Source organism: Nomascus leucogenys, chromosome 2 (assembly GCF_006542625.1).
Source record: "Nomascus leucogenys isolate Asia chromosome 2, Asia_NLE_v1, whole genome shotgun sequence".
Lineage (NCBI taxonomy): Eukaryota > Metazoa > Chordata > Mammalia > Primates > Hylobatidae > Nomascus > Nomascus leucogenys.
This window is the reverse complement of record NC_044382.1, coordinates 88,185,595-88,212,631: the sequence shown is the minus strand read 5'-3', so window position 1 is coordinate 88,212,631 and position 27,037 is coordinate 88,185,595. Positions and strand designations below refer to the sequence as shown.

Genomic DNA, 27,037 nt, shown 5'->3' with positions numbered 1-27,037 from the left:
GTGTCCTAATCTCCTCCTCTTGTAAGGACATCATTTATACTGGATTATGGCCCACCCTAATGATCACATTAAATCTTAATTACCTCTTTAAAGACTCTATCTCCAAATACAGTCATACTGTGAGATCCTGGGAGTTAGGACTTCAACATATGAGTTTTGGAGGGACACGGTTCAGCCTCACGCACAGAATCGAAGAGGCAATCAGGGCCGGGCATGATGGCTCGCGCCTGTAATCCCAGCACTTTGGAAGGTCGAGGCGGGTGGATCACCTGAGGTCAGGAGTTAGCGACCAGCCTGGCCAACCTGGTGAAACCCTACCTCTACTAAAAAAAAAAAAAAAAAAAAAAATAGCTGGGCATGGTGGCAGGCATCTGTAATCCCAGCTACTTGGGAGGCTGAGGCAGGAGAATTGCTTCAACCTGGAAGGCAGAGGTTGCGTGAGCTGAGATTGCGCCATTGCACTCCAGCCTGGGCAACAAGAGCGAAACTCCATCTCAAAGAAAGAAAGAAAGAAAGAAAAGGCAGAATGTAAGGATCCTCTTGAACAGTACTGTTCAGTAGAACTTTTTGTCATGATGAAATGTTCTGTATCTTTGCTGTCCAGGGTGGTAGCCACCAGTCGTGTGTGGCTGTTGAGTGCATGAAATGTGTCTCAAATTCAAAGCAAAGCTGAATTTTTTACTTTAATTTTGAACTATTACATTTAAATAGCCACATGCTAATATTTGGATAATACAGATCTTGACTGATCTATTTATTTGACATATAAAGAACTGAGAACCAAAGTGCTTGAATGTTGGGTCCGAGGTTACACAGATAATTACTGAATACTTGTGATGTAAGCAGTTATAAAATGCTTGATGGATTTTACTGTCTATTGACTATAAAATAAAACCCAGATAAATATAATAGAAAAATACCCTCGTTTTAAAATTATTTATTTCTCCCGCTATAAATATGTGGTAATCCATTTTACTTTATAATTGGGTAATTTTGACAAATGGATTTTAGGAGTAAATAATCATTTTTTCTTCTAGTTAATTTTTAAAGGGGTTTGCTGTTGACATATAACAAGTATTTAAATTAGTTCACTAAGATTTCAGTTGTCAGATTGAAGTTTCCATTTAAATAAAACGCATCTCTGTAGGGGAAAAACTGGTAGGTGGTTTAAAGAAAAATCTATAATTCAGTTAGAGCAGGTGAATCCATGCATGCTTTGCTCAGAAGACATGAATCTGAAAAATCATTTCACAAAGGAAGAATAAGAAAAGAGCTTTTTCAGGATAGAAATGGATTGTTAAATTAATAGCTTAGCTTGTTGCTTGATTCTGTCCTTTCGTGTTTTGATAATATTTTCTCACTTAGTAAACTTCAGGAATATTTTTAACTTTTCATTTTAAACTAATCTTAGACTTACAGAAAAATCACAAAAACTGTACAGAGTGCCCATATACACTTCACCCAGCTTCCCTTAATGTTAACATCTTGTGTAACTGTAATACAATGATCAAATCCAGGACAGTAGCGTTGATACAATACTACTAACCCTCAGTTTTCACCAATGTTCCCTTTCTGTTCTAGGAACCTACCCAAGATCCCACCTTGCATTTAACTGTTATTTTCTGTTTCCTTCATTTTCTTCACATGTTTGAAGAATTTCAGTTATTTTACAGATTGTCCCTCAGTTTGGGTTTATATGACATTTTCTCATTATTTGACTGAAGTTACGCATTTATTGCAAGAATACTACAGACACAATCTTGTGTCGTTCTCTGTACATCATATCGGGGTTCATGATGCCGATATGTCATATTTCTGGTGATAAGCTTTAGAAATCTTGGTGATGAAAACTATGCTTTTTAAATAAAATATATACTAAAATTACTATAAAATATCAATCCATCAAATTTACCCTAGAATACAAATGACTTATCAAACCCCCAAAAAATGGTGATTGAAGAAAGCTATAAGCCTCACTAGTTAGTTAATGGGATGAGGTTAGTAGAATTTTACTAATAGAAATAAACTTCAATAATGAGAAAGAGAAACAACCTTTTTCTTTCTAATGAGGCAATTCTTTCTTCATTGGAAAGTTAAGAAAGGAATTTTCAAGAGGAGTCTTTCCAACTAAAAGAATTGTCTTGTAGTAGAAAAGTGTTTTAGTTGAGATACTTAACTGTAGTAACTTATCAAGTAGAATATTAAATGAGGAAAAAAGGTGATTGCTTTAGTCTTCTATTTATGACACTGGAATTATATCAGAAGTCAAGTCATTAGAACCAGTTTCTAGGCATAGCCTTTCCTATGAAATCAGTTTATTGTAGCAAATGTTTGTATTTTTGACATTTTAAGGTCCTGAATAAGATGAAATAAATCAATAACAATTTCAAAAGAAATACTACATTACATATCCCAAACCTTATGACATTTAAGCATCCTCATATGTTTTCATTAAGGAATAACATTGTACTTTAGGGTTTGACACACGTAAAAAATATAATACATCGTTAGGTTTTTTTAATGATGTTTTTCAGGCTATAATGTTTATTCCTTAAAAGAGAATGGGTGGAAACTCTTCTGTAGATAACTGTATCTGTCATAATGAAGGTGGGAAACATTCCACGTTAAGCCTGGTACTTGGGTACTTTTTGTATTTCTTCACTTGCCAGGTTTTCTTTTCTAGGAATATTTTGCAGAAGTATTTGTGTTTTTTAGTATTTTGGGGTTGTCTTTGAAAACATTCTTAGGGCTGGTCGCAGTGGCTCACGCCTGTAATCCCAGTACTTTGGGAGGCTGAGGCAGGTGGATCACCTGAGGTCAGGAGTTCAAGACCAGCCTGGCCAACATGGCGAAACCCTGTCTGTACTAAAAAAATACAAAAAAATTAACAGGGCATGGTGGCGCGCGCCTGTAGTCCCAGCTACTCGGGAGGCTGAGGCAGGAGAATTGCTTGAACCCAGGAGGCAGAGGTTGCAGTGAGCCAAGATTGCGCCAGTACACTCCAGCCTGGGTGACAGGGCGAGACTGCATCTCAAAAAAAAAAAAAAAAAAAAAAAAAGAAAAGAAAACATTCTTAGACTATAAACCCTACAATAGAACTGAGTCTTGCTGTCTCTTCAAGGTAACAGTAGTTGGTGTAATGGATAGAATTTTCTTTTTGTTTTATTTTAGTTCAGCAATCAGCAAACATTGGGAGGCTGAACTGGCTACCCTCAAAGGAAATAATGCCAAACTCACTGCAGCCCTGCTGGAGTCCACTGCCAATGTGAAACAATGGAAACAGCAACTTGCTGCCTATCAAGAGGAAGCAGAACGTCTGCACAAGCGGGTAATTTCAGGGCTGATGTCTGTAGGGATTTAGGGCTAACAGGTTTTCTTGATCAGAAGAAATTTGCATGTAGATTCAGCACAGGGATATCTGCTAGTTCTAGGATGTCAGAACATAGATATGGGTTGTATTATATGCGTTTGTTTGATTAAGAAAAATATTTTCCATAGTTTAATGAGAATGAAGAATATATGCCTTTTGAAGTCAACAAACCATGTTGATTCCCCACCTTATCCATGGAGACTAGCAGTAATGCACAAAGTACATAAAAGCACTAATGTATTAGTGCTAGTTGATTAGTACTGACATGGTAGTTAAAGTGTGTGCTGAGAAAAAATTCAGGGAGTAGTTTAATTAGAATTTCAGCTTTGGGTGTTGATAGTTAAGTGGGAATGCTTTTTTCCTGAGTTGTCCTGGGGAGGGGATTCTCCATTTCTGGTTTACAAGACCAGAGTATTTCCAGAGTGCGAATTCCAGTTCTGCTGGTTATTATCTGTATGATCTTTGATAAGTTATTTCCTTCTTCCAGCTCAGTATTCTCATCTGTAAAATAGGAATAATAAGTACTCTGTACAATTCCTGTGAAGATTAATTGAATACTTAATTGGCATGTAGTTGCAGTGAGTCAAAAATATGTATTCTGTACAATTCCTATGAAAATTTGTTGAGACACTTAAGTGCCATGTAATTGCACTGTCTCAATGAGTTGCAGTGAGTCAATGAGGTGCTTTTACTATTTTCTTTTTAAAGAAGGAACAATTTGAAAAATACAAGTAGAAAATTATTAACTTTGGTAATATTAGAGATTTGGTGCAGAAAAAATCAGAAATTTCAATACCATGAATATCAGAAGCCCAGATAATTACTTGTAAAGTGTTTTAATGCTCTCAGGCCAAGAGTTTGAGATTAGCCCAGGCAACATGGCAAGACCCCATCTCCATTTAATTTTTTTAATTAACCAAGCATGGGGACACACGCCCGTAGTCCTAGCTACTTGGAATGCTGAGTGGCAACGATTGCTTGAGCCCAGGAATTGGAGGCTGCAGTGAATTACGATGGCTCTACTGCACTGTAGCTTAGGTGACAGAGCAAGACTCTGTCTCTAAAAAACAAAACAAAACAACAACAACAAAAAAGATTTTTTTAAAAAAATTCAAGGCATAGAAGTGCTTCATCCAACAGATGCCTTTAATTTCCCCTTTTAAAAAGAATTCCAAGCTGGGCACATTGGCTCACGCCTATAATTCCAGCACTTTGGGAGGCTAAGGAGGGTGGATTGCTTGAGCCCAGGAGTTCAAGACCAGCCTGGGCAATATGGTGAAACCCCATCTCCACTAAAAATACAAAAATTAGCTGGGTGTGATGGCATGTCCCTATAGTTCCAGCTACTTAGGAGGCTGAGGTGGGAACATCACTTGAGCCCAGGAGGCAGAGGCTGAAGTGAGCTGAGATCACACCACTGCGTACTCCAGCTTGGGTAACACAGCAAGGCCTTGTCTCAGAAAAAAAAGAAAAGAAAAGGAAATGGAGTTGAGACAGAGTGGAAATGTTAGAAACTTGAGTAAATGTTATTCTATCCTATGTATAAAAATTAACTTATGAGAGGTGGGGGAAAGGAGAGTTGTTTAATGGGTATAGACTTTCAGTTTTGCAAGTTAAAAAAGTTCTGGAGATCTGTTTCACAGCAATGTGAATATAAATACTTAACCCTATGGAACTATACACTTAAAATGACTAAGATGATAAACTTTATGATGTATGTTTTTTACCACGATAAAAAAAAATTTATGACAATTGTCATAGCCAGAAAATATTAAGGAGCTATCATGTCTCCTTATTGTGTAATCTCTGCCCTTAAGAAATTTTCTCTTTAAATAGTCAATTGAATATTAAAGAACTTAAGAAACATAATATATTTATTTACTCACATATTTTCAGTTTCCATTGTGCTTCATTCCTGTAGATCTGAATTTCTATCAGGTATTGTTTCCCTTCAGCCTGAATAACCTCCTTGAGCAGTTTTTGTACTCCAAGTGTACTGCCAACAAATTATCTCCACTTTTATTTAGATAGATTTTGTCTTGATCATGTTACATTTTACTGTTTTTTCACAAAAATGACTAGTCATTTTTAATTGTGTATTGGATATTGCAAATGAGATGTTTTAGAGACCACAGATTTTGTTATTTTTGAATAATGTTGAGTTTTTGTTTCAACAGGCAGTTAAATTATTTGGAGATTATCTTGAATTTGTGGAGTTGTGTACTTATGCTTTGTTAGAATTCATGTATTTCAATTTTGCTGTAACCCTAGGGTAAATCACATTGTCCTAGGAAATCTTTATCCCTAAGACATAACCCTTCCAAGGTTTCACTGCAAAGCTTGAGGTATTTACCAAGGCCCTCTAATTTAGCAGGGACTAGCAGAACTTCAAACTGTCATCTCTGTGTTGAGCACCATCGCAGTTTAGTTCTTTCAGCCTTCCAGCTCTTTTCCTACTCCTACTTGTTCCAGGTGTTCTGCAGAGTCCTAAAATTCTCAGGCTTCTCAGAGAAATAAGACTATGGATTTCTGCTTGAGTTCAGTCAAGCAATGCAGCCAGACTGCACAGTACCTTCAGGCAAAAAGATACGGAAATCACCCAAAGTGACTGCTTTCTTGCAGTCTTTTGCCCAATTTGGTTACTCACCAGGTCCCTCAAACAGTTGACTTTTACATTTTGCCCATAATTTGCAATTGTTATCTATAGGAAAGTTACTCCAATAAAAACTATTTCGTCGTTATCAGAATTGGAACTCCCCTTAAGGAATTTATTATATAATGAGACAAAATAAATACACATCAAACAATAAGTGAAATAATTCCCAAGATTTTTGAACAGATGCTTGGTTTTGTGAACCAGAGGAGAGCCTTGAAGGCTGGAGCAGATAAGAATGGCTTTCTGGAGAAAGTACATGCTGAGCTAAGAGTTAAGGGTTTGGTTAGGTCCGAATGGTTTTCAGAGGCAAGAGAGGACATTCTAGTTAAATCAACAAGTTGGGAATGAATATCACTTGTTCTTAGGACAAGGAGATTTGTGTGCTTTTCGTTGGAAGTACTCACTGAATGTCTTGGGCAGTGTGGATGGTTGAGAAGGTTGGGGCCAATATACAGAGGATCTGAGGGTTAGATCTGATATCGTAAAAAAGATGAGCTGCTGAAAGTCTTTGAATGGCAGAATCACAGGAATGAAAGATGAATCTTAGAAATTTGCAGAATAGACAAAAATATGAAAAGGTTATAATTAAGTCCACTGGGAGGCTGTTGGTTTTGTTCAGGTCTGGGTGATAAGGGTTTGTAACGAGGCTATTAGTACATGAGAAGAAAGGAAGAAAATTATATAAGAGAGAGAATCACAGAATGTAGAGGGTAATTTGATAATTGGAAAATGCCAGGGAGAGGGATTTACTGTTTCCTTAATAGTCTAGAATTTACTATCTTCTAGTAAACCAAAATTTTATGCATACATGATATATATAAAGAGCTGTGATAGGGTGTGTGCGTGTGTGCGTGTGTGTGTGTGTGTGTATTTATGTTGACTTCTGTCTATTATTGATTCTAGTTTTAGATGGTATAACTTGAAGGACAGTGCCCCTCTCTGTTCTCTCAAAAAATACCAAGTGCTCATTAAAAGTTATATTACTCTTTGGGCCCTCAGTAAATTCTTATTGACTAACAAAATTTTATCTTACCCATAAGACACTATTGATGTAAAGTCATTCCAGTATCTAATGATTTAAGTTGTATTTTAAGCCTATTTTCTCTTCCAGATTCTCTTACATGTTGGAAATGTATTTGAAAAAATTCTCACTTCTGCAAGGCCAGTTTTCAGAACCCATATTGAATTTGAAGGCTACAGATGAAGGACAGATGGTCATATCTGATCTTGAATATGTTTTTGGAAGAAATTTTTAAAGAAGACTTTCATTATAGGGATTCTCTACTGTCATTAATCACTTAATTTAAGTTATCCTAACCTTTCCATGACCAAGCCATGTAAATAATTATTTTTCCCTTTTCCTAGTTTTATATCTTTGAAGAATCTATTCACTCTACCTTGAGTGTCTTAATATTTCTCAAAATTAATTTTTATATATTTATTCGGAATATACTATTCGTTTATTTGGGGCTATGTATTTAGCAAGAACCTCTTTAAAGTTGAAATTTAAGTTAATCTGTGTTCTCATTTAATTTTAGGTGACTGAACTTGAATGTGTTAGTAGCCAAGCAAATGCAGTACATACTCATAAGACAGAATTAAATCAGACAATACAAGAACTGGAAGACACACTGAAAGTGAAGGAAGAGGTATTTGCTGCTTTTTACTCATCTGTAATCTAGCTAACATGTGTACAAAGTATTAGATTCCATGTCAAATTTAAAAGCATTTTATGGAATAAAGTCAGGTTGTGACCTTTTTTTTTAGGATGAAATTTTTCTTGAGTGGTATTAAGCTTGCTCATATTTTCCCTATCCTTATTTCTGTTGTTATGAACTGTGGTGAGGCAGTCAGACCAAGATACCACCTATTGCCTTCCAGATGAGAGTTGCATTTATACAGTCAACAGAAAATCATTAGGGGTTAAATGGATTTTAAAAGCTGTTGCTTTCTCTGGGTTCCAGTCAAAACTTTAATATCTTAGGAAAGAATTATATCCACAAAGCTTGAAGCAACATTAAAATGTTCAGATTGTTATTGCTAAGCAGTGCTGTACCAGAACCACCAAGTTAGACTTGTTGCTGTTGCTTAAGATTATTCTGTTCTAGACAACATGCACATACAGATGAATTCATCCCTCTAAAAGTCAATATGAAGGAATGTTTTTAAAATCATCTTTTTCTAAGAACTAGAACAATAATTTCAGGGAAAAACAAGACCTTCCCTTGCCATGATATAGTTTGAATGTTAAGACATTGCTCTGTCTTTTCTAGGAAATAGAAAGGTTAAAACAAGAAATTGATAATGCCAGAGAACTACAAGAACAGAGGGATTCTTTGACTCAGAAACTACAGGTGAGCTGTAGTAAAAATTGTTATTCACTTCTGCATAGAAAGGCATCATTTTTTCACATAGCACTGACTTTTTTTCTGAGACTCCATTTTGTAGGTTTTGGTCATTTTTCTTTTCCAGGACTTCTGATTCATGCCTAATCTTTGATTTTTAAAAGGTTACTTGATAACTTCATCTGTGTAGCTTATAATTATCACAGATGGTCATTTATAAATTGTAAATTATTTAGTAAATTCTTTTGGAAATTTCTACTTTTAATTAAAAAAAAAAATACCCTGGAGTTGGGCATGGTGGCTCCTGCTTGTAATTTCAGCACTTTGGGAGGCTGAGGAGGAGGATCACTTGAGCCGAGGAGGTTGAGGCTGCAGTGAGTCATAATCACACCACTGTACTCCAGCCTGGAACAGAGTGGGATCCTGTCTTAAGAAAAAGAAAAGGAGAGAGAAAGAAAGAAAAGAAAGAAAGAAAACCCTGAATTTAAAGAAAAATTTGCAAATTGATTTCGTTCAATTTGGGAACATTATTATTATTATTTTTTTTTTTTTACAATGTACTAACGTATGAATTATACCAATAGTTGTGCCCTAATGAAACACAAGTTAGTACTCTTTGTTCTTCAGTGTAATTAATTTTACTCACTTTTTTCTGCATAAATAGTATGCTTCCTGATTCCAGTGTACAAAAAACATCATGTGTCAGTGGTAGTCAGACATGGTAAGGGAAGATTTCTCAGAATTTATTACCAAAGTCTTCTCTTGCCAGCTCAGGCAGTTTTCTTACACCCTCAGGGTTAGGTGCCTCAATAAAGAAGGGTTAGGATGACTTTGGAGTAGAAATAAGTATATGTATAGAGTGAGGAATTTGAGATAAGGCATTATAAGAGGGACCTGAAAGCCCAGGATTGGAAAGAGGACCTAGATTATAATAAGAACAGCCAACATTTATTGAGTGCTTGCTACTTTTCAGACACTGGGCTTAGCACTTTACTTGTATTATGCATTTAATCCATGTAACAGTCATAATAACCCAGATGAAGAAACTGAAGCTTGGAGAGGTTAACTTGTCCAACCTATATTTAAATGGAGGCAGTCAAATTTTAAAATCCACATCTTTGACCACTAAGATAATGGTCAAAATACATTATTTTAGTAGTCAAAGACATGGGCTTTAAACCCTTTCATAATAATCCTTCATGAAATAAACAGATTCCTTATATAAAATGGAATATTTACCTCTTCTCTTCCCATCACTGGCTTTCAGCTGTCTGGGAAAAATGAGATCACTTGTTTTGGTTGGCCCTATTAAATGCTGTTTGTTTATTTTAATCATCTATATAGATTAGTGGTCATCAACTTGGGGCACTTTTGAAGCCCAGGGGACATTTAGCAATGTGTGCAAACATTTTTTATTTTCACAATTAGTGGAGCGCCACTGATATCTAGTAGAAAAAGCCAGAGATGCTGCTAAGCATCGGATTATCCAACCCAAAATGTCAATAATGCCAAGGTTGAGAAATCCTGATGTAGAACTTAACTATGAAGCATGGAATCAGGGCTGGAAGAAAGGGGGAAATTCAGTCGAGTTTTGTCTTTAATTTGTTTTGGTTTTTGAGTACTTGCGATGATTCAGGCATATGTTAAGCACTTAACTTACATTAGCTCTAATTCTCACACTAACAGGTGAGGTATCCCCATTTTCAAAGAGAAGACAGCAGTTCAAAGGTGTTAACAAGTTTAATTAAGGCACTTAGCTAGAAAGTAATGAGGCCTAGATTTATTTTATTCCAAAGTCTGTTCTTTCTGCATTACCACACTTCTTCAAGCAACAGTTAAGTCATCCTTAATGATTCTTTTAAAAGATATTTTCAGTTATATACACATTTACATTGTCTCACTTATGAAGAGAAACAAAGAGATGATATATTTATATCAAATTTCTAATGTTGATAATTCTAAATGTATTTGAAGCCAGGCATAGTTGCTTATGCCTATAATCCCAGTGCTTTGGGAGATTGAGGCAGGAGTTCAAGGCCAACCTGGGCAACATAGCGAAATGCTGCATCTACAAAAAAATGAAACAGTAGAATTAGCTGGGAGTGGTGGTGTGCACCTGTAGTCCCAGCTGCTTGGATCACTTGAGCCTTGCTTGAGTTTGGAGTTGCAGTGAGCTATGATCATACCACTGCACTCCAGCCTGGGTGACAGAATGAGACCTATTCTCAATAAATGTGTGAATGAATGGATTTCATCATTGATAGAGCAGTAATTGAATTTTATAGCTGGCACTTGAAATTGTGAATATAATTCTTACCCATCCTTTCACTGAATATCAAAAATATTATCAAAACAACCTACCTGGAACAGGACAGGGAAGCTTTTAGAAAACCTGAGCATGAATTCTAAAAGAACAAGCTACAGAAAATAACATATTTTTTCCAATTCAAAGAAATTTCCTCCTCTGCAGCCTTCTCCCTCCCACAGAAACGTCTCCTGTTTATCAAAAGTCCCAGCACCCTTAAACCTCCATTCGTAAGTTCAGTACAGAAAATTGGGATCATTAAATTCCTTGGAAAAGAATCCTGAAACTGCAGTATTTAGAGTTGGATTAGAGGTATGAATGTGGATAGAAAATGTATAGTTATTGGTAAATTAAGGATACCGTGATACAGTTTTTCTAATTTATGAGTTTTTGATATTTGGCAATATTTGGATATTTCTGTTATAAATATGTATGAAAAACATGCCCATTGTAAAAAAAATTAGAAAAATTTCAAAAAATATACTTAGCAAGGTTAGTATAAAATCATAATTCCATAATATTAAAAAATCATAATCTTGTCATCTTAAGGCAAAGTAACTGGCCTTTCCTTGTCCCAGTGTTGCTTTAGATAATATTTTCTTTACAAGAGATGGATATAGATACCATTTTTTGTTTACATACATTTTTATCTAACTTTATGTCATAAGCCCGATGGCTGCATAGAATTCTCCCATGTAGAGGTATCATAGTTTTCTTCCAGCTTTCCTATAGTAATGGCAGTTTATGTTGTTTCCAGTGTTATGCTATAAATACATAATATTACAACCTTTTTCATAAATCTTTGCCTTTCTGATTATTTCTTTAAGATAAACTTTCAAACGAGAATTGCTTGGTGTCAATGTTTTAAAATTTCTTATGCTGGGAAATTGACATCTGGAAAAGCAGGGTACCCATTGGATATTGGTACCCCCTGGACCTATTCTTTGCCATCTCTTAAGAAAAGAAGTGACTCAACTATTTAATTATTTTTTAAATTATGAATAACATTGAACAATTTTTCACATGCATTTGGTCTTTGCCTGTATCTTGAATTCACAGGTGCATTTTCACCTTAGAGCATGTGGAATATCTTTGCCTGGAATTCTTTGCCCAAATCTTCAGATGGCTGGCTTCTATTTTTAGTTTAGGTCTTAGTTCAGATGTTAATTTCTCTGACTTCCCAATTTCAGCACTATGCTACAGTCCCCACACCCCATCCCAGGTATTTTTGTAGTATTACCATTTTTTATTTTCCTTTTAGTACTTATCACTATCTGAAATGATCTTGTTTTTTACTTCTATTTTGTTTTTAAACTATTTATTTTTATTTCAATAGGTTTTTGGGAACAGGCAGTGTTTGGTTACATAAATAAGCTCTTTAGTTAAACTTTTCATTTTGAAATAATTTCAGTCTTACAGAAGAGTTGCAAGAATAATACAGAAATTTTTTATATACCCTTTACTTACATTCCCCAAATGTCATTTTGGCTATATTTGCTTTGTTTTATTCTGGATGGCTCTCTTCTCTCTCTCTCTCCCGCCCCCCGCTTCTTTTCCCTCCCTCCCTCCCTCGTAAGACAATGGTAAGTGTTCATATATTTGTATCTAAGCACATCTAAACACAGAAAAGGTAGAGTAAAAATACAGTAGAAACGATAGAAAAGGTACAGTAAAAATACAGTAGAAAAGATAAAAATTGTACACTTGAATAGGACACTTACCATGAATGGAACCTGTAGGACTGGAAGTTGCTCTGGGTGGGTCAGTGAGTGGTGAGTGAATTTGAAGACCTAAGATATTACCATACACTGCTATAGACTTTGTCAACACTGCACTTAGACTATACTATATTTATTTTTTTAAATGTTACTTTTTCAATAATAAATTAGCCTTAGCTTACTGTAACATTTTAACTTCATAAACATTTAAAATTTTTTTAACTTTTTACTTTTTTGTAATAGCTGCAAACATAAACATGTATTCATCTGTAGAAAACTATTTTCTTTATATCCTTAGTCTGTAACCTTTCTTCCTATTAAAAAATGTTTTTAAAACTTTTTAAACTTCTTTTAAAAAATGAAGACACAAACACACATATTAGCTGATGCCTATACAAGGTTGGGATCATCAATATCACTGTCTTCTACTTCCACATCTTGTCCCACTAGAAGGTCTTCAAGGGCAGTAACAGGCATGGAGCTGTCATCTCCTATGATAACAATGTCTTCTTCTGGAATACCCCCTGAAGGACCTGCCTGGGGTTGTCAGATAATTAACATTTTTTTAAATAAGTAGAAGGAGTACACTCTAAAATAACTTTAATAGTATAGTATAGTATAATAAATACATAAACCAGTGACATGGCCATTTATTTTTATCAAGTATTATGTACTATACATAATTGTATGTGCTATGCATTTATACAGCTGACAGCACGGTAGATTTATTTATATCGGCATCACCACAAACACATGAGTACTGCATTGTGCTGTGACGATATAGCAGCTGCTGGGTGATAGGAGTTTTTCAGCTCCCTTATAATCTTATGGGACCACTGTTGCATATGCTGTTCATGGTTGATCAACACATTGTCATGCTGTGCATGACTGTATTCAATGGGAAGTCTTATACTTCTTATTTGATATACTTGTTCTTTCTCGTTTTCTTTTTTGATTACCTAAAGTTAGTAGTGATGTGTCTACTTTGTGAAGTTTCTTTTTCTTTTTTTTTTTTGAGATGGAGTCTCGCTCTGTTGCCCAGGCTGGAGTGCAGTGGTGTGATCTCAGCTCACTGCAACCTCCGCCTCCCAGATTCAAGCTATTCTGCCTCAGCCTCCCAAGTAGCTGGGACTACAGGCCTGCATGCCACCACGCCCGGCTAATTTTTTGCATTTTTTTAGCAGAGATGGGGTTTCACTGTGTTAGCCAGGATGGTCTCGATCTCCTGACCTCGTGATCTGCCCACCCCGGCCTCCCAAAGTGCTGGGATTACAGGCATGAGCCACTGCACCCGGCCTTTTTTTTTCATACATAAAAAAAAAAAAAAGATTTTGGCCAGGTGTGGTGGTTCACACCTGTAATTCCAGCACTTTGGGAGACCATGGCGGGAAGATTGCTTGGGCCCAGCAGTTTGAGACCAGACTTATCAACATGGTGAGATCTTGTCTCTACAAAAAATTAGCCAGATGCGGTGGCACATGCCCATGGTCCCAGCTACATGGGAGGCTGAGGTGGGAAGAACGTTTGAGCCCAGGAGGTTGAGGTTGCAGTGAGCCGTGATTGTGCCATGGCACTTCAGCACTGGAGACAGAACAAGACCTATCTCAAAAAAAAAAAAAAAAATTGATTAACTAGTAAATGCCACTTATGAATTTACCTTATGAATTTCTGTTTTTATCTTATTTATTCCTGCCTTGTGCTTTGTTTGGTTTTTTATTTTTTTAGCATTTTGAAAGGGGATTTAATTCCTTTTTTTCATTCTTTCACTTTTATTTATATATGTGTTTCAGGCTGTAGATCTTCCTCTGATCATTGCTTTAAGTGTATCCCATAGATTCTGATATTTAATGTTTTCATTATTATTTCTGGAAATTCTGTAATTTTGACTTTATTTCCTTTTCATGCAACAGCTGTGTGAAAGGTATAAAAAGTCCCTTAATTTCCTGGTGGAAGGGTCTTTTTTAATCTTTTGATTTAGTTATTAATTTCTAGTTCTATTGCATTGGGATCACAGGGTTTTATTTGTATAATTTCTATGTTACATAATTTACTGCTGCTTTTTCGGTGACATAATATTTTATCAGTTTTTATGAATGCTCCTTGTGTGTCTTGTGTACATATACTTGGATAGTGCTTTGTGACCCAACTGAAAATATTTTCTAGTAGATAACTCATTCATGTTTATTGATATGATTTTTATGTTTGGTCTCAACTCATTATTATGTTATCATTTCTATGTGTGCATTATATTAATAATTTTTCTATATGATGTATTCTTTGCTCTTTTTAACTATCTCTTGATATTTAAAATGGTCTTAGTTTTGTTGTAGTGGTTACCTTTGAACTTCCACCCCTTTAAAATGCTCCTAGTTACCTGTGTTCATATTTAAACATATACTATCTGGTTTGTTTTTTGGGGTTTTTTGTTTGTTTGTTTTTTGTTTTTGAGACAGAGTCTCACTCTGTCACCCAGGCTGGAGGCCAGTGGCACAATCACAGATTCCTACAGTCTCGACCTCCTGAGCTCAAGAATTTCTCCCTACTCAGCCTCCCGAGGAGCTGAGATTACATGTATGTGCCACCAAGCCTGGCTAATTTTTTAATTTTTTGTAGAAATGGGGTTTCACTCTATTGCCTTGGCTGGTCTCGAACTCCTGGGCCCAAGCAGTCCTCCCACCTTGGCCTCCCAAAGTGCCAGGATTACAGGCATGAGCCACCATGCCTGGCCTAGTTTGTTAGTTGTTAATGATATCCTTTGACTCTGAATTATTAATGCAATAATAATGTGCTTGTTCTGCTCTCATTTTTCCCTTTCTCTTCCTGTTTTTTGGTTGCATTATTTCTACCTCATCAGAATACTAAACAGATTATTTTTTAACTATTGTCTACATTTGTTTTAGTCTTTATACATTAAATATATTAAATGTTTCCTGTCTTAGTCCTTTTGTGCTGCTATAATATAAAACTACAATCTGGGTAATTTATAAAGAACAGAAACTTCTCACACTTCTGGCAGCTGGAAAGCCGAAGTCAAGGTATGGGCAGGTTTGGTTGTGGGACTGCTTTCCCCTTCCAAGATGTTGCCTTGTTGCTGCGTCCTCCAGAGGGAATGAATGCGGCCTCCTCACATCGGGGAGGATGGAAGAGCAAGCCAGCAACACTGCAGGGGAAACCTCTTTTATAAGGACCTTACTCCCATTCACGAGGAGAGGAGCCCTCATGACCTAATCGTCTCTTAAAGGCTCCACTTTTTAATAGCATCTCATTGGCCACTGCATTTCAACACTTGAATTTTGGAAGGGACACATTCAAATCAGCACTCACCATAAGTCCTTTTTCTGAAGTTTCCACAGTGATCTCTTGGTTGGATAAATCTCTTGGTTGGATAAAGCTTATCTTCTTGTGGATGGTTGCAAAAGAGCTCTTAGATACATACTTTCTGAGATCTTGCTTATTTAAACTTTTTTTTTCTCATATATTCAGTATTGGGGTGACAGCTTGGCAAGATATTTAATATAAAATCCCTGGTTCATAATTCTCTTTCATTGAGTTACTTGAAAATGACACTCCATTATTGCCTTGTTTTGTATATTTCTTTTGAGAAATCTGATTCCAGTCTGATTCTCTTGCCTTATAAGTTTTGGACTCATTTTACTTGTGTGCCCTGAGGATTTTCCTTTATTTTTTAAATAAAGTTTAAATGATATACTAGAATATTTCACAAAATTCATTGTTGAGGGTGTTTCCCCAAGTACACAGTGGGCCTTTTTAATTTGTATATCCAGGTTTTTCTTTATTTCCAGGAAGTTTTCTTGCATAAAAGTTTTAAATACTAGTTCTGTTCTAATGTGTTGTTTTTCTTCTTCAGGAGCTCCAATTTTATGTAATTTGATTTTGTCTTTTGCAACTTCTTTCTATTTTCTCTATCTCACTTTCATTCTATAGGATTATTTAAAATAAGAAGTAATAATTGAATTAAAAATAGTTTTATTCAAATCTATTTTGCCTTGGGTCCTTATAACTCGGTTTTCATTTCTGATAGATTTTGCGTTTTTCTTCTGTTTCTCTCATGAGTTCAATCAACCTTTCTGTTCTTTGGAGTTTTGTTTGTTTTACCTATTTCTATTCTAAGTTTTTCAATATATAATTTCAAACTTGTTTTTAAATGCTTATTTGAGAATATTTAGTTCAGAGTGGAATATTGAGTTAGAGTTTTCTTCTGCTTCATAGTTGGTTTTGGGCAGATTCATCTACTCAAGTGTTTTTAGTATTTTCTATTTTCTATTTCCTTTTATAATAGTTTGTGTAGACGAAGATTGCTTACACATTTGCATTTTGTGGATAGAATAGCAGTTGGGGATGGTTTATAAATTGTTAGTTCAAAAACATACTCTTTTGCAGAGAGAATCAGAAGAAAGATTGTGTGTCCTTTAATAGTTTTTCTTTGGTCTTAAATTTTCTTTTCTTGCTTATTTTTCCCTTTACCCCACAAGATTCCTTTCTCTTCCTTGTATCTTCTGCTCTTTGGAACTGTCTTCAGCCTTTCTAAGACTACTTCCTCAAGTTTCATTTATACTGTTAAGTTCCTTTCTTATAGTCTGCTCTGGTTTTCTAGAACTTTTTTTTCACTACTCTGGCATTCACACTGGTAGTGGTTTTCTCTTTCTTGGGGTTACCATAGTTTAGTCTGAGCCCTTTTGTTCTCTACTCTTCTGGGCATTGCCCCCACAACTCTGCCTTCCCTTTTGCAAAGGGTTAGAGTGAGAGCTTGAGAAATAACTCTGCTGGAAATTGGTGCTTATATTTTCTAATTAAAGGCAATTTGATGTTTGTATTGTTCTGTACCTTCTAGTTATGTCGAAATCATGGAATTTGCACGCCTTTGTATAGTTTATATAGTTTGGGGAGGATAGTTGGTAGATTGCAGTGTACACAGTCACTATTGCCTTGGCTGCCCAGAAATCTATTCTGTTTACCTCTTTAATGCCAGCATCTTCCTTTTAGAATGTATGTCCTATTAAAACAAGAACCATCTTTGTTTTATTTACTACTTTATCCCCAATGCCTAGTACATAGAAGATGTAATTGTTGAATAACTGCTTCAAAATGTGTGTATGTTTTACTCATTTTTCTATTAAATTATTCATACTTGTTTTGATTATTTATAGTTCCTATTATATAGAAGGTTAACAGTCTTATAGGGCAATAATACATCTTATTCATAAGAGCTTCAGATGTATATCAGATGTCAATTTTTCTACAGCTTTTATTTAGATTAAATGATGCAAGATTTAAATTTATAGAAAATTAAAGCTGGGTTTAGTACTGTAATCCCAGTACTTTGGGAGGCTGAGGCAGAAGGATTGCTTGAGACTAGGAGTTTGCAACTAGCCTGGGCAACATAGTAGGACCCTGTCTCCACAAAAATATTTAAAAAATTAGCTGGGCATGGTGGTGTGCACCTATAGTCCTAGCTACTCAGGAGGCTGAGGCAGGAAGATCATGTGAACCCAGAAGGTTGAGGCTGCAGGGAGCCATGATTGCACCACTGCACATCTGGGTGACAGAATGAGACCTTGTGAAAGAAAGAGAGAGAGAAAGAAAGAAAGAGAAAGAAAGGAAAGAGGAAGGAAGGGAGGGAGGGAGAAAGAAGGAAGAGGGGGAAGGGGGAGGGGGAGGTTCAGAGAGGGAGGGAGGAAGAAGGAAAGGGAGGGAAGGAAGAAAGAAAAGGAAGGAAGGGAGGGGAGGAGGGAGGGAGGGAAGGAGGAAGGATGGAAATTAAGCTGATCTGGTGCCATTGGTGGTATTCATAATTGTTATTTAATTTTCTTTTAATCATAGTATTTTAGGCTCTTTAACAAATAGAGAGCATAACCTCCTGCCCAGCAGGATTTTATACTTTGTTTTTGCCTTTGTTTCCTTTTATTGATAGATAATATTTTACATATTTATTGGATACATGTGATAATTTTTACATGTGTAGACTGTGTAATGATCAAGTCAGGGTGTTCGAGGTATTCAGCTCCTTGAGTACTTATCTGTGTGTTGGTAATATTTCAATCCCTCTCTTATAACTACTTTGAAACGCACAATATATTGTTGCTAACTATAGGAACCCTAGTCTGCTATCAAACATTAGAACTTATTTCTTCTATCTAACTGTAAATATATATCCATTCACCAATCATTTTTCATTTTCTCCTCGCACCATCATACCTTTCCCAGCTTCTGGTAACCATCATTCGATACTCAATGTCCATGAGATCAAGTTCTTCAGGTCCCACATATCAGTAAGAAGATTCAGTATTTGTCTTTCTGTGCCTGGCTTATTTCACCTAACATGATGACCTCCAGTTCTATCCATGTTGCAGCAAATGACATGATTTTACTCCTTTTTAAGGCTGAATAATATTCCATTGTATATATACCACATTTTCTTTATCCATTTATCTGCTAATGGACACTTAGGTTGATTCCCTGTCTTTGGTATTGTGAATAGTGCTGTGATAAACATCCCAATGTGGGTATCCCTTTGATGTCCTGATTTATTTTCCCTTGGACATATATCCAGTATTGGGATTACATGATTGTATGGTAGTTTTTTTATTTTCAGTTTTTAAAAAAAAAATCTCTAATAGTTTTTAGCAGTTGTACTAATTTACATGAATCATTGTGTAAAAGAGTGCCCTTTTCGCTATATCCTCACCAGCATCTGTTCTTTTTTGTCTTTTTAATGATAGTCATTCTAGCCATTCAATTCTGATGTTATCTGAAAGTAATGATAATAGCCATTGTAATCGCAGTAAGATGATAGCTTTTTTTTTTTTTTTTTTTTTTTTTTTTGAGATGGAGTCTTGCTCTGCCACCCAGGCTAGAGTGCAGTGGCGCAATCTCGGCTCACTGCAAGCTCCGCTTCCCAGTTTCATGCCATTCTCCTGCCTCAGCTTCCTGAGTAGCTGGGATTACAGATGCCCACCAACATGCCTAGCTAATTTTTGTATTTTTAGTAGAGACGGGGTTTACACCATGTTGGTCAGGCTGGTCTGGAACTTTTGACCTTAGGTGATCCACCTGCCTCAGTCTCCCAAAGTGCTAGGACCATAGGCGTGAGCCATCGCACCTGGCCATAAGATGATATATTATTTGGTTTTTATTTGTATTTCCTTGACGTTTAGTGATATTGAGCATTTTTTAATATACCTGTTAGCCATAATATGTCTTCTTTTGAGAATTCTCTATTTATGTCCTTTGCCTATTTTTTTAGTGGAGTTATTTGTGGTTTTTTGTTGAGTTGTTTGCATTTCTTGTATATTCTGGATATTAGTCCCTTGTCAGATGAATAGTTTGCAAGTAGTTTCTCCCATTCAACAGGTTGTCTCTTTGTTGATTGTTTCCTTTGCTGTGCAGAAGCTTTTTAGTTTAATATAGTCCCATTTGTCTATTTCTGTTTTAGTTGTCTGTGTTTTTGAAGTCATAGACATAAAGTCTTTGCCTACACCAATGTCCAGAAGTGTTTTTTTAAATGTTTTCTTCCAGTAATTTTATAGTTTTAGGTCTTACATTTAAGTCTTTAATCCATTTTGAATTGATTTTTATATATGGTGAGAGATAGGGGTCTCACCCTATCTCTGAGGGAAAAGCTTCTCCTCATTCACTATGATGTTAGTTGTGGGTTTGTCACTTAGGCTTTTATTATCTTGAAACATGTTCCTTCTGTGCCTAGTTTTTATCATGAAGTGATGTTGAATTTTATCAAATTTTTTTTCTGCATCTATTGATGATCATATTTTTTTCCTTCGTTCTGTTGATGTGATGTATCATTTATTAATTTCTCTGTGTCTTGTTTCCTTGGTATAAATCCCATTTGATTATGGTGTATCATCTTTTTGATACACTGTTGAATTCAGTTGGCTGGTATTTTGTTGAGGATTTTTACATCTGTGTTTATCAGGGATATTGGCCTATTGTTTTCTTTTTTTGTTGTGTCTTTGTCTGGTTTTTGGTATCAGAGTAGTGCTGGCCTCATAGAATAAGTTAGGAAAAATTCCCTCCTCTTCAATTTTTATGGAATAGTTTGAAGAGGATTGGTATTAGTTCTTTATTGTTTTGTAGAATTTGGCAGTGAAGCCCTCTGGTCTTATACTTTTCTTTGTTGGGAGACTTCTTACTACTGATTCAGTCTTGCCTCTCATTATTGGTCTGTTCGGGTTTTCTATTTCTGATTCAAATCTTGGTAAGTTGTAAGTTTCCAGGAATTCATCCATATCCTCCAGGTTTTCCAGTTTGTTCGTGTATACCTCATGATAGTCTCTCGTAATCTTTTGTGTTTCTGTAGTGTGAGTCGTAATGCTTCCTTTTCCATTTCTGATTTTGTTTATTTGGGTTTTTCCTGTTCTTGGTCTAGCTAGTGATTTATCAATTTTGTTTATCTCTTCAAAGAACCAAATTTTTGTTTCATTGATCCTTTATTTTTTTGTTTTGTTTTTTGATCTTTGTTTTGTTCTCTTCTGATCTTTATTATTTCCTTCTGCTATTTTGGGGTTTGGTTTTTTTTTTTTTTTTTGCTTTTCTAGTTTTGTGAGGCACATTGTTAGATTGCTATTTGAAATCTTTCTACTTTTTTGATGTAGGCGTTTATTGCTATAAACTTGCCTCTTAGTACTGCCTTTGCTTTTGCTGTGTCACATGGGTTTTGGTATGTTGTATTTCTGTTTTCATTTGTTTCAAAATATTTTTTAATTTTCATCTTAATTTTCTCATTGACCCAACATTTGCTCAGGAGCATGTAGTTTAATTTTCATGTATTTGTATAGTTCCAGAGTTTTTCTTGGTATTGATTTCTGGTTTTATTCCATTGTGGTCTGAGAAGATAATTAATACGATTTCGATTTTTAAAAATTTGTTGAGACTTGTTTTGTGGCTTAACATATGATCTGTCTTTGAGAAAATTGTTGTATAAGATGTTCTGTAGGCCAGGTGAGGTGGCTCATGCCTGTAATCCCAGCACTTTGAGAGGCCAAGGTGGGCAGATCACAAGGTCAGGAGTTCGAGACCAGCCTGGCCAACATGGTGAAACTCCGTCTCTACTAAAAATACAAAAATTAGCCAGGCATGGTGGTGGGCAACTGTAGTCCCAGCTACTCGGGAGGCTGAGGCAGGAGAATCACTTGAACCCAGGAGGCAGAGGTTGCAGTGGGCTGAGATTGCACCACTGCACTCTAGCCTAGGCAACAGAGCTAGAGTCTGTCTCAAAAAAAAAAAAAAAAAAAAAAAAGATGTTCTGTAAATGTCTGTTAAGTACAGTCTGTCCAAGGTCCAGTTTAAATCCAATGATTCTTTGTTGATTTTCTGTCTAGATGATCTGTCCAATACTGAGAGTGGGGTGTTGAAGTACCACACAAATTACTGTATTGGAATCTATCTGTCTTTCAATCTAGTAATATTTACTTTGTGAATTTAGGTGTGCCAGTGTTGGGAACATATATATCCTCTTGCTGGATTGATCTCTTTATCATTATATAGTCACTTCATGTTTTCTACTGTTTTTGGATTAAGGTATATTTTATCTGATATAGGTATAGCTACTCCTGTGTACTTTTGGTTTCCATTTTCATGGAATATCTTTTTCCATACATTTACTTTTGATCTGTAAGCCTTTTTACAAGTAAAGTATGTTTCTTGTAAGCAGCATACAGTTGATCATAACTGTAATCCATTCAGCCAGTCTGTATCTTTTAAGTGGAGAATGTAATCCATTTTCATTCTAGGTTACTATTGATATTTGAGGTTTTGTTCCTGTCACATTGCTAATTGCTTTCTGGTTGTTTTGTTCTTTGTTCCTTCCTTTTTATCCTATTGTTCCTCATTGTGATTTGGTAGTTTGGTGTAGTGATACCATTTGAATCCTTTCTCTTTCTTATTTGTGTGTTTGCTTTAACAATATTGTATACTTTCATGTGTTCTCAGGATGGAAAATGTCATCCTTTCATTTCCAGACTTAGATCTCCCTTGAGCATTTCTTGTAGGGCTGGTATAGTGGTGATGAATTCTTTCAGCTTTTGCTTTTCTGGGAAAGACTTTATTTCTCCTTCATTTACAAAGGATAATTTTACTGGATGTAGTATGCTTGGATAGCAGTTTTGTTTTTTGTTTTTTCTTTCAACACTATGAATATATCACCCCATTCTTTCCTGGCCTGTGAAGTTTCTGCTGAGAAATGCCCTGTTGGTCTGAAGGGGGTCCTTTTTAGGTGACAAGATGCTTATCTCTTGCTCTTTTTAGAATTTTGACTTTAGACAATTTGACTATAATGTGCCACAGAGTAGACCTTCTTTCATTTTATCTGTTTGGGGATCTCAGAGCTTCCTGTATCTGGATGTCTAAATATCTTGCTAGATTTGGGGCGTTTTCATCTGGTATTTCATTAAATAGGTTTTCTACCCTTTTGCTCTCTCTTCACCTCCTGGAACCCTGATAATTTGCATATTTTATGGCCACTTTATGGTGTCTCGTATGTCACAAAGACTTTGCTTATTCCTTTCTGTTACTTTATTTTTGTCTATATTATTTCAAAAGACTTGTCTTTGAGTTCTGAAATTATTTTTTCTGTTTGATCTGGCCTATTGTTGAATCTTTTGAATTCAGTTTTTTATTTCATTCAGTGAATTCTTCATTTCCAGAATTTCTGTTTGATTCTTTTTTATAGTGTATATCTCTTTAGTAAATTTCTCATTCATAGCCTGAATTATTTTTCAGATTTCTTTGTACTTTTTTTTTTGGAGATGGAGTCTTGCTTTATGCCCCAGGCTGGAGCGCAGTGGCATGATGTCAGCTTATTGCAACCTCCACGTCCGAGGTTCATGTTATTCTCCTGCCTCAGCCTTCAGAGTAGCTGGGATTACAGGTGCATACCACCATGGCCAGCTAAATTTTTGTATTTTTAGGAGAGACAGGGTTTCACCATGTTGACCAGGCTGGTCTCAAACTCCTAACCTCAAGCAGTCTGCCTGCCTGAGCCTCCCAAAGTTCTGGGATTACAGGCGTGAGCCACTGCACCTGGCCTCTTTGTGTGTTTTTTACAATTCTCTTGTATCTCACTAAGCTTCTTTAGAATCAATAATTTGAATTCTTTTGGGGGGACTTTATGAATTTCATTTTGATTGGGATGTGTTGCTAGAGAATTATTCTTTTCCTTGGAAGGTGTTACATTTCATTGCGTTCTCATGTTTCATGTATTCTTACACTGATATCTACACATCTGGTGTAACAGTCACTTTTGCCAACTTTTAAAATTTGCTTTCATAGGGGAAGATTCTTTCCTGTAGATATATCTATGCTATTGGATGCGCAGGGCACTTTGGCTTTGATTCTGAGTGTGTTCAGTAGCATGGTCTCTGTATGATTTCTTTAGCTGTAAATAGCATCAATAGTACCTGTGATTTTCTTAGTGGCTTAGGGTGCAGTTAGTGGAGGCTGTGTTGAAGTTTTGCTGGGGACTGGGACACCAGGTGGGCCAGTCTTTGGACCCTGATGGTGGCACCAGTGGGCCAAGTATGCCTGTCCTTAGGCTCCAGGGCTGTGTATGCTTGCACCAGTGTTAGCAGTTCCAGGCAAGCTGATTTTTGGGTCTCCTGGTGTCTTGGAGGCCAGTAGTGGCAGCAGTGCAAGGGTGGGTGGGTTCTCCGACCCCTGGGCAACTGGTGTAGTATGGGCGATGGCAGTGGTGGGACAATTCTGTGTGTCCCTTGCAGTGCATGCTGGTGTTGGCAGTGGCTGCAAAGGGCTGGACAGGCCATTCTCCAGGCCTGCAGGTGGCATGTGCAGGTAGGTGCCAGCTGTGGTGGTAGCAGCCAGGAAGGTAAGCCCAACCTTATTCCCCTGGGAGGAGTGTTTAGGTGCCAACATTGGTGGACTGGACTGGGCAATCCCTTCACTCCCCCTACCCCCCGATTATATGCTGTGACATGGAGGGGATCAAAGCCAGGCCAATTAGGCTAGTTTTCAGGCCCCCTGATGGTATGTGCAGGTGCCAGCCATGGTAGGTAGGGGCAGGGCAATCCCCAGGAATGCTCACATTGTTGTCCTGCTGCTCAGGAGGACAATGCCACCTTCACTGGTAGCAGCCTTGGCTGATGTGTGGGAAATGTGCACGCCACTCATGCCTCAGCCCTGACGATGGTAGCCTGTGCCTCGATGGCACTCAGTCTGGGTGCAGTAGCCTGCAGTCACTTGCACCTAAGCACTGGGTGTAACAGCCCATGTTTCTCTTGAGCCTTAGCTACAGCACTGCTGGGCTCTAGGACACTGCAGTTTATTGGAGGTGGGTCTCTAAAATGGTGCCTTGCTGCAGCTTAGGTCTCAGGTTGTGTGGCACCCAGCACTAGTGCTCTCCCGAGAGCAGTGCTGTCACACAGTCTCCCAGCAGTGTTAGTTTCCAGTGCCTGTAAGGGCCAAGAGATTTTCCCATGACTAGGATTGCAGGATTCATGGTGGAAATATGGACCACCGAGGTTCTCTTACCCTTTATCCATATTGGGGAATCTCAGCTCCCCACCAATCCTGGCCAAGCCGACTTCCTTCTTCCTTGCTTTAGGTATTTCTTGTCACTTTTTCTGTTGAATTCCAGGGTCCTGTCTTGGATGATCCATTTGAAGTATGATTAGTCACTATTTCAGTTCTTCTTAGTAGAGAAGGCAAGTACAAATTGCTTCTAGTCAGCCATCTTGAATCCTCTCCCACCTTTTAAAGCACTCAGAAGGGAGTTGATGATTCCGGTCTACTGTGCTTTATCAGGGCTGAACAATGCCTCCCTCTAGTTGCCCCTGGTGTGTGCCTTACATCAGTAAAGGAAAAGAGGGAAATAACAGAGCCAAAATGATAATGAGCAGAAGAATGAGTTTGGAAGGAGAATGAAAGGCAAGGCCAGGCGTGGTGGCTCATGTCTGTAGTCCCAGCACTTTGGGAGGCCGCGGCAGGACGATCACTTGAGCCCAGGAGTTTGAGACCAGCCTAGGCAACACAGTGAGACCCCGTCTGTACAAAAAAATAACAAATAGAAAGGCAAGAAGGGGGGAAAGTTTGGTTGGAAAATATGGACAAAAGGTGCTGAAGTTACTGTTGTCAGAATATATGTATATAAAATTCTGTTTGTAATATATATATATTCTGTCTGTAATATATATTTTATATATATATATATATATAACAGAGAATTTTATATACATATATGAACAAAAGGTAGACACCTAAGAAGTGCCACTCACCATGGCTTCTGTTACATCTTGGCCCCTGTGCCCTAAGTTGTCTATTCTTGCTCTAGGAACATATTCTCTTTGCCTAAAAATAGACTAGCACCATCAAGCAGTGTATTAGGTCATTTTTGTTATCTAACTAGTAAAATTCCTGCAAACAGAGAGATGCTTAGAGTAGGGGATTCATTCTAGAGAGAATAACACAATTTTATTAGCTGAGGGAATTTTGTGTTTTGCTTGCTTCCATTGAAAATGTTTGGCTGTTTCATTGATTGGCAGGGAAACAAGGGAGCCTTTCATTTTTAGGAGGGCTTTGGAGGGCAAACTGGGTGGTGCCTGGTGAAGTGGATGTCTGCTAGTGAATGACATTTGGTCTATTTTTATAGTTGGAAACATTCTACCCTTAAGCTTATTGTTTAAGCAGGCAAGAGAGCATGCTGTGCAGTCATGAGTGGAATTTTTACATTTGATCTCAGGATCTGTGTCCTCCCTCATAGTTAAAACCTCCATGTGTTTGGCTTCTGAATTTATAAACATTTTATTAGTTTCAGATTCTCCTCTCAATTTACTTATCTTGACCTTGCAGACTAACCAAAGTGAAGAGATTAGAAACATACCTGGCTAACATTTAATAGTCAATAGTTTGAGATTCCATTCCTTAAATTCTTCCTTTAAAAATCATTATAGCTGCTTGATTCCTTTCTTATATTTTCCCAGGCTCTTGAAACTCATCTGTAGCATCCCTGAGCCTTGTCAAACCACTGACAAAGATAACCCAGAGTTATTACTTTTTAAATGTATTCGAGCCAATTTCCATTTTTATTTTATTTTATTTTTTTTTGAGACAGAGTCTTACTCTGTCACCCCAGGCGGCTGGAGTGCAAGTGACGTAATTTCGGCTCACCACAACCTCTGCTTCCTGGTTCAAGCCATTCTTCTGCCTCAGCCTCCCGAGTAGCTGAGATTACAGGCGCCTGCCACCATGCCTGGCTAATTTTTATATTTTTAGTAGAGACGAAGGGATTCGCCATGTTGGCCAGGCTGGTCTCGACCTCCTGACCTCAGGTGATTCGGCCTCCCAGAGTTCTGGGATTACAGGCGTGAGCCCTGCCCCAATTATTTTTCTTGAAAGTTTAATTTTTACATTGTGAGAAAAATTTAGTTTTTACTTTTTTTTCATTCTTTATCCAACTTGAGAGAAAAATAAATTTTTGGAAAAAAGTGTCCATAATTTCAGCACCAGAACTATTTTTTATTTCCTACTTCTACATTAATTCCTAGTGTTTGTCCTCATGCATACGAATTTTTGCCAGTTTCAGTGAGCTACTTTATATTCTGTTCTTTTCATTTAATATTTACCAGATTGTCTTTCAGTGATCTTTTTTTTTTAATT

General features: G+C 36.9%; 1 protein-coding gene across 1 annotated transcript in view; it reads left to right on the top strand.

Annotated features, from left to right (window-relative positions):
* HOMER1 (homer scaffold protein 1) overlaps positions 1-27,037 on the top strand; it is a 140,790-nt gene that overhangs the window by 109,205 nt on the left and 4,548 nt on the right. The window contains exons 6-8 of the mRNA XM_003261518.4: positions 3,172-3,328; positions 7,565-7,675; positions 8,300-8,380. Of these exons, the coding sequence (XP_003261566.1) occupies positions 3,172-3,328; positions 7,565-7,675; positions 8,300-8,380 (349 nt within the window). The remainder of the gene's footprint in view (positions 1-3,171; positions 3,329-7,564; positions 7,676-8,299; positions 8,381-27,037) is intronic.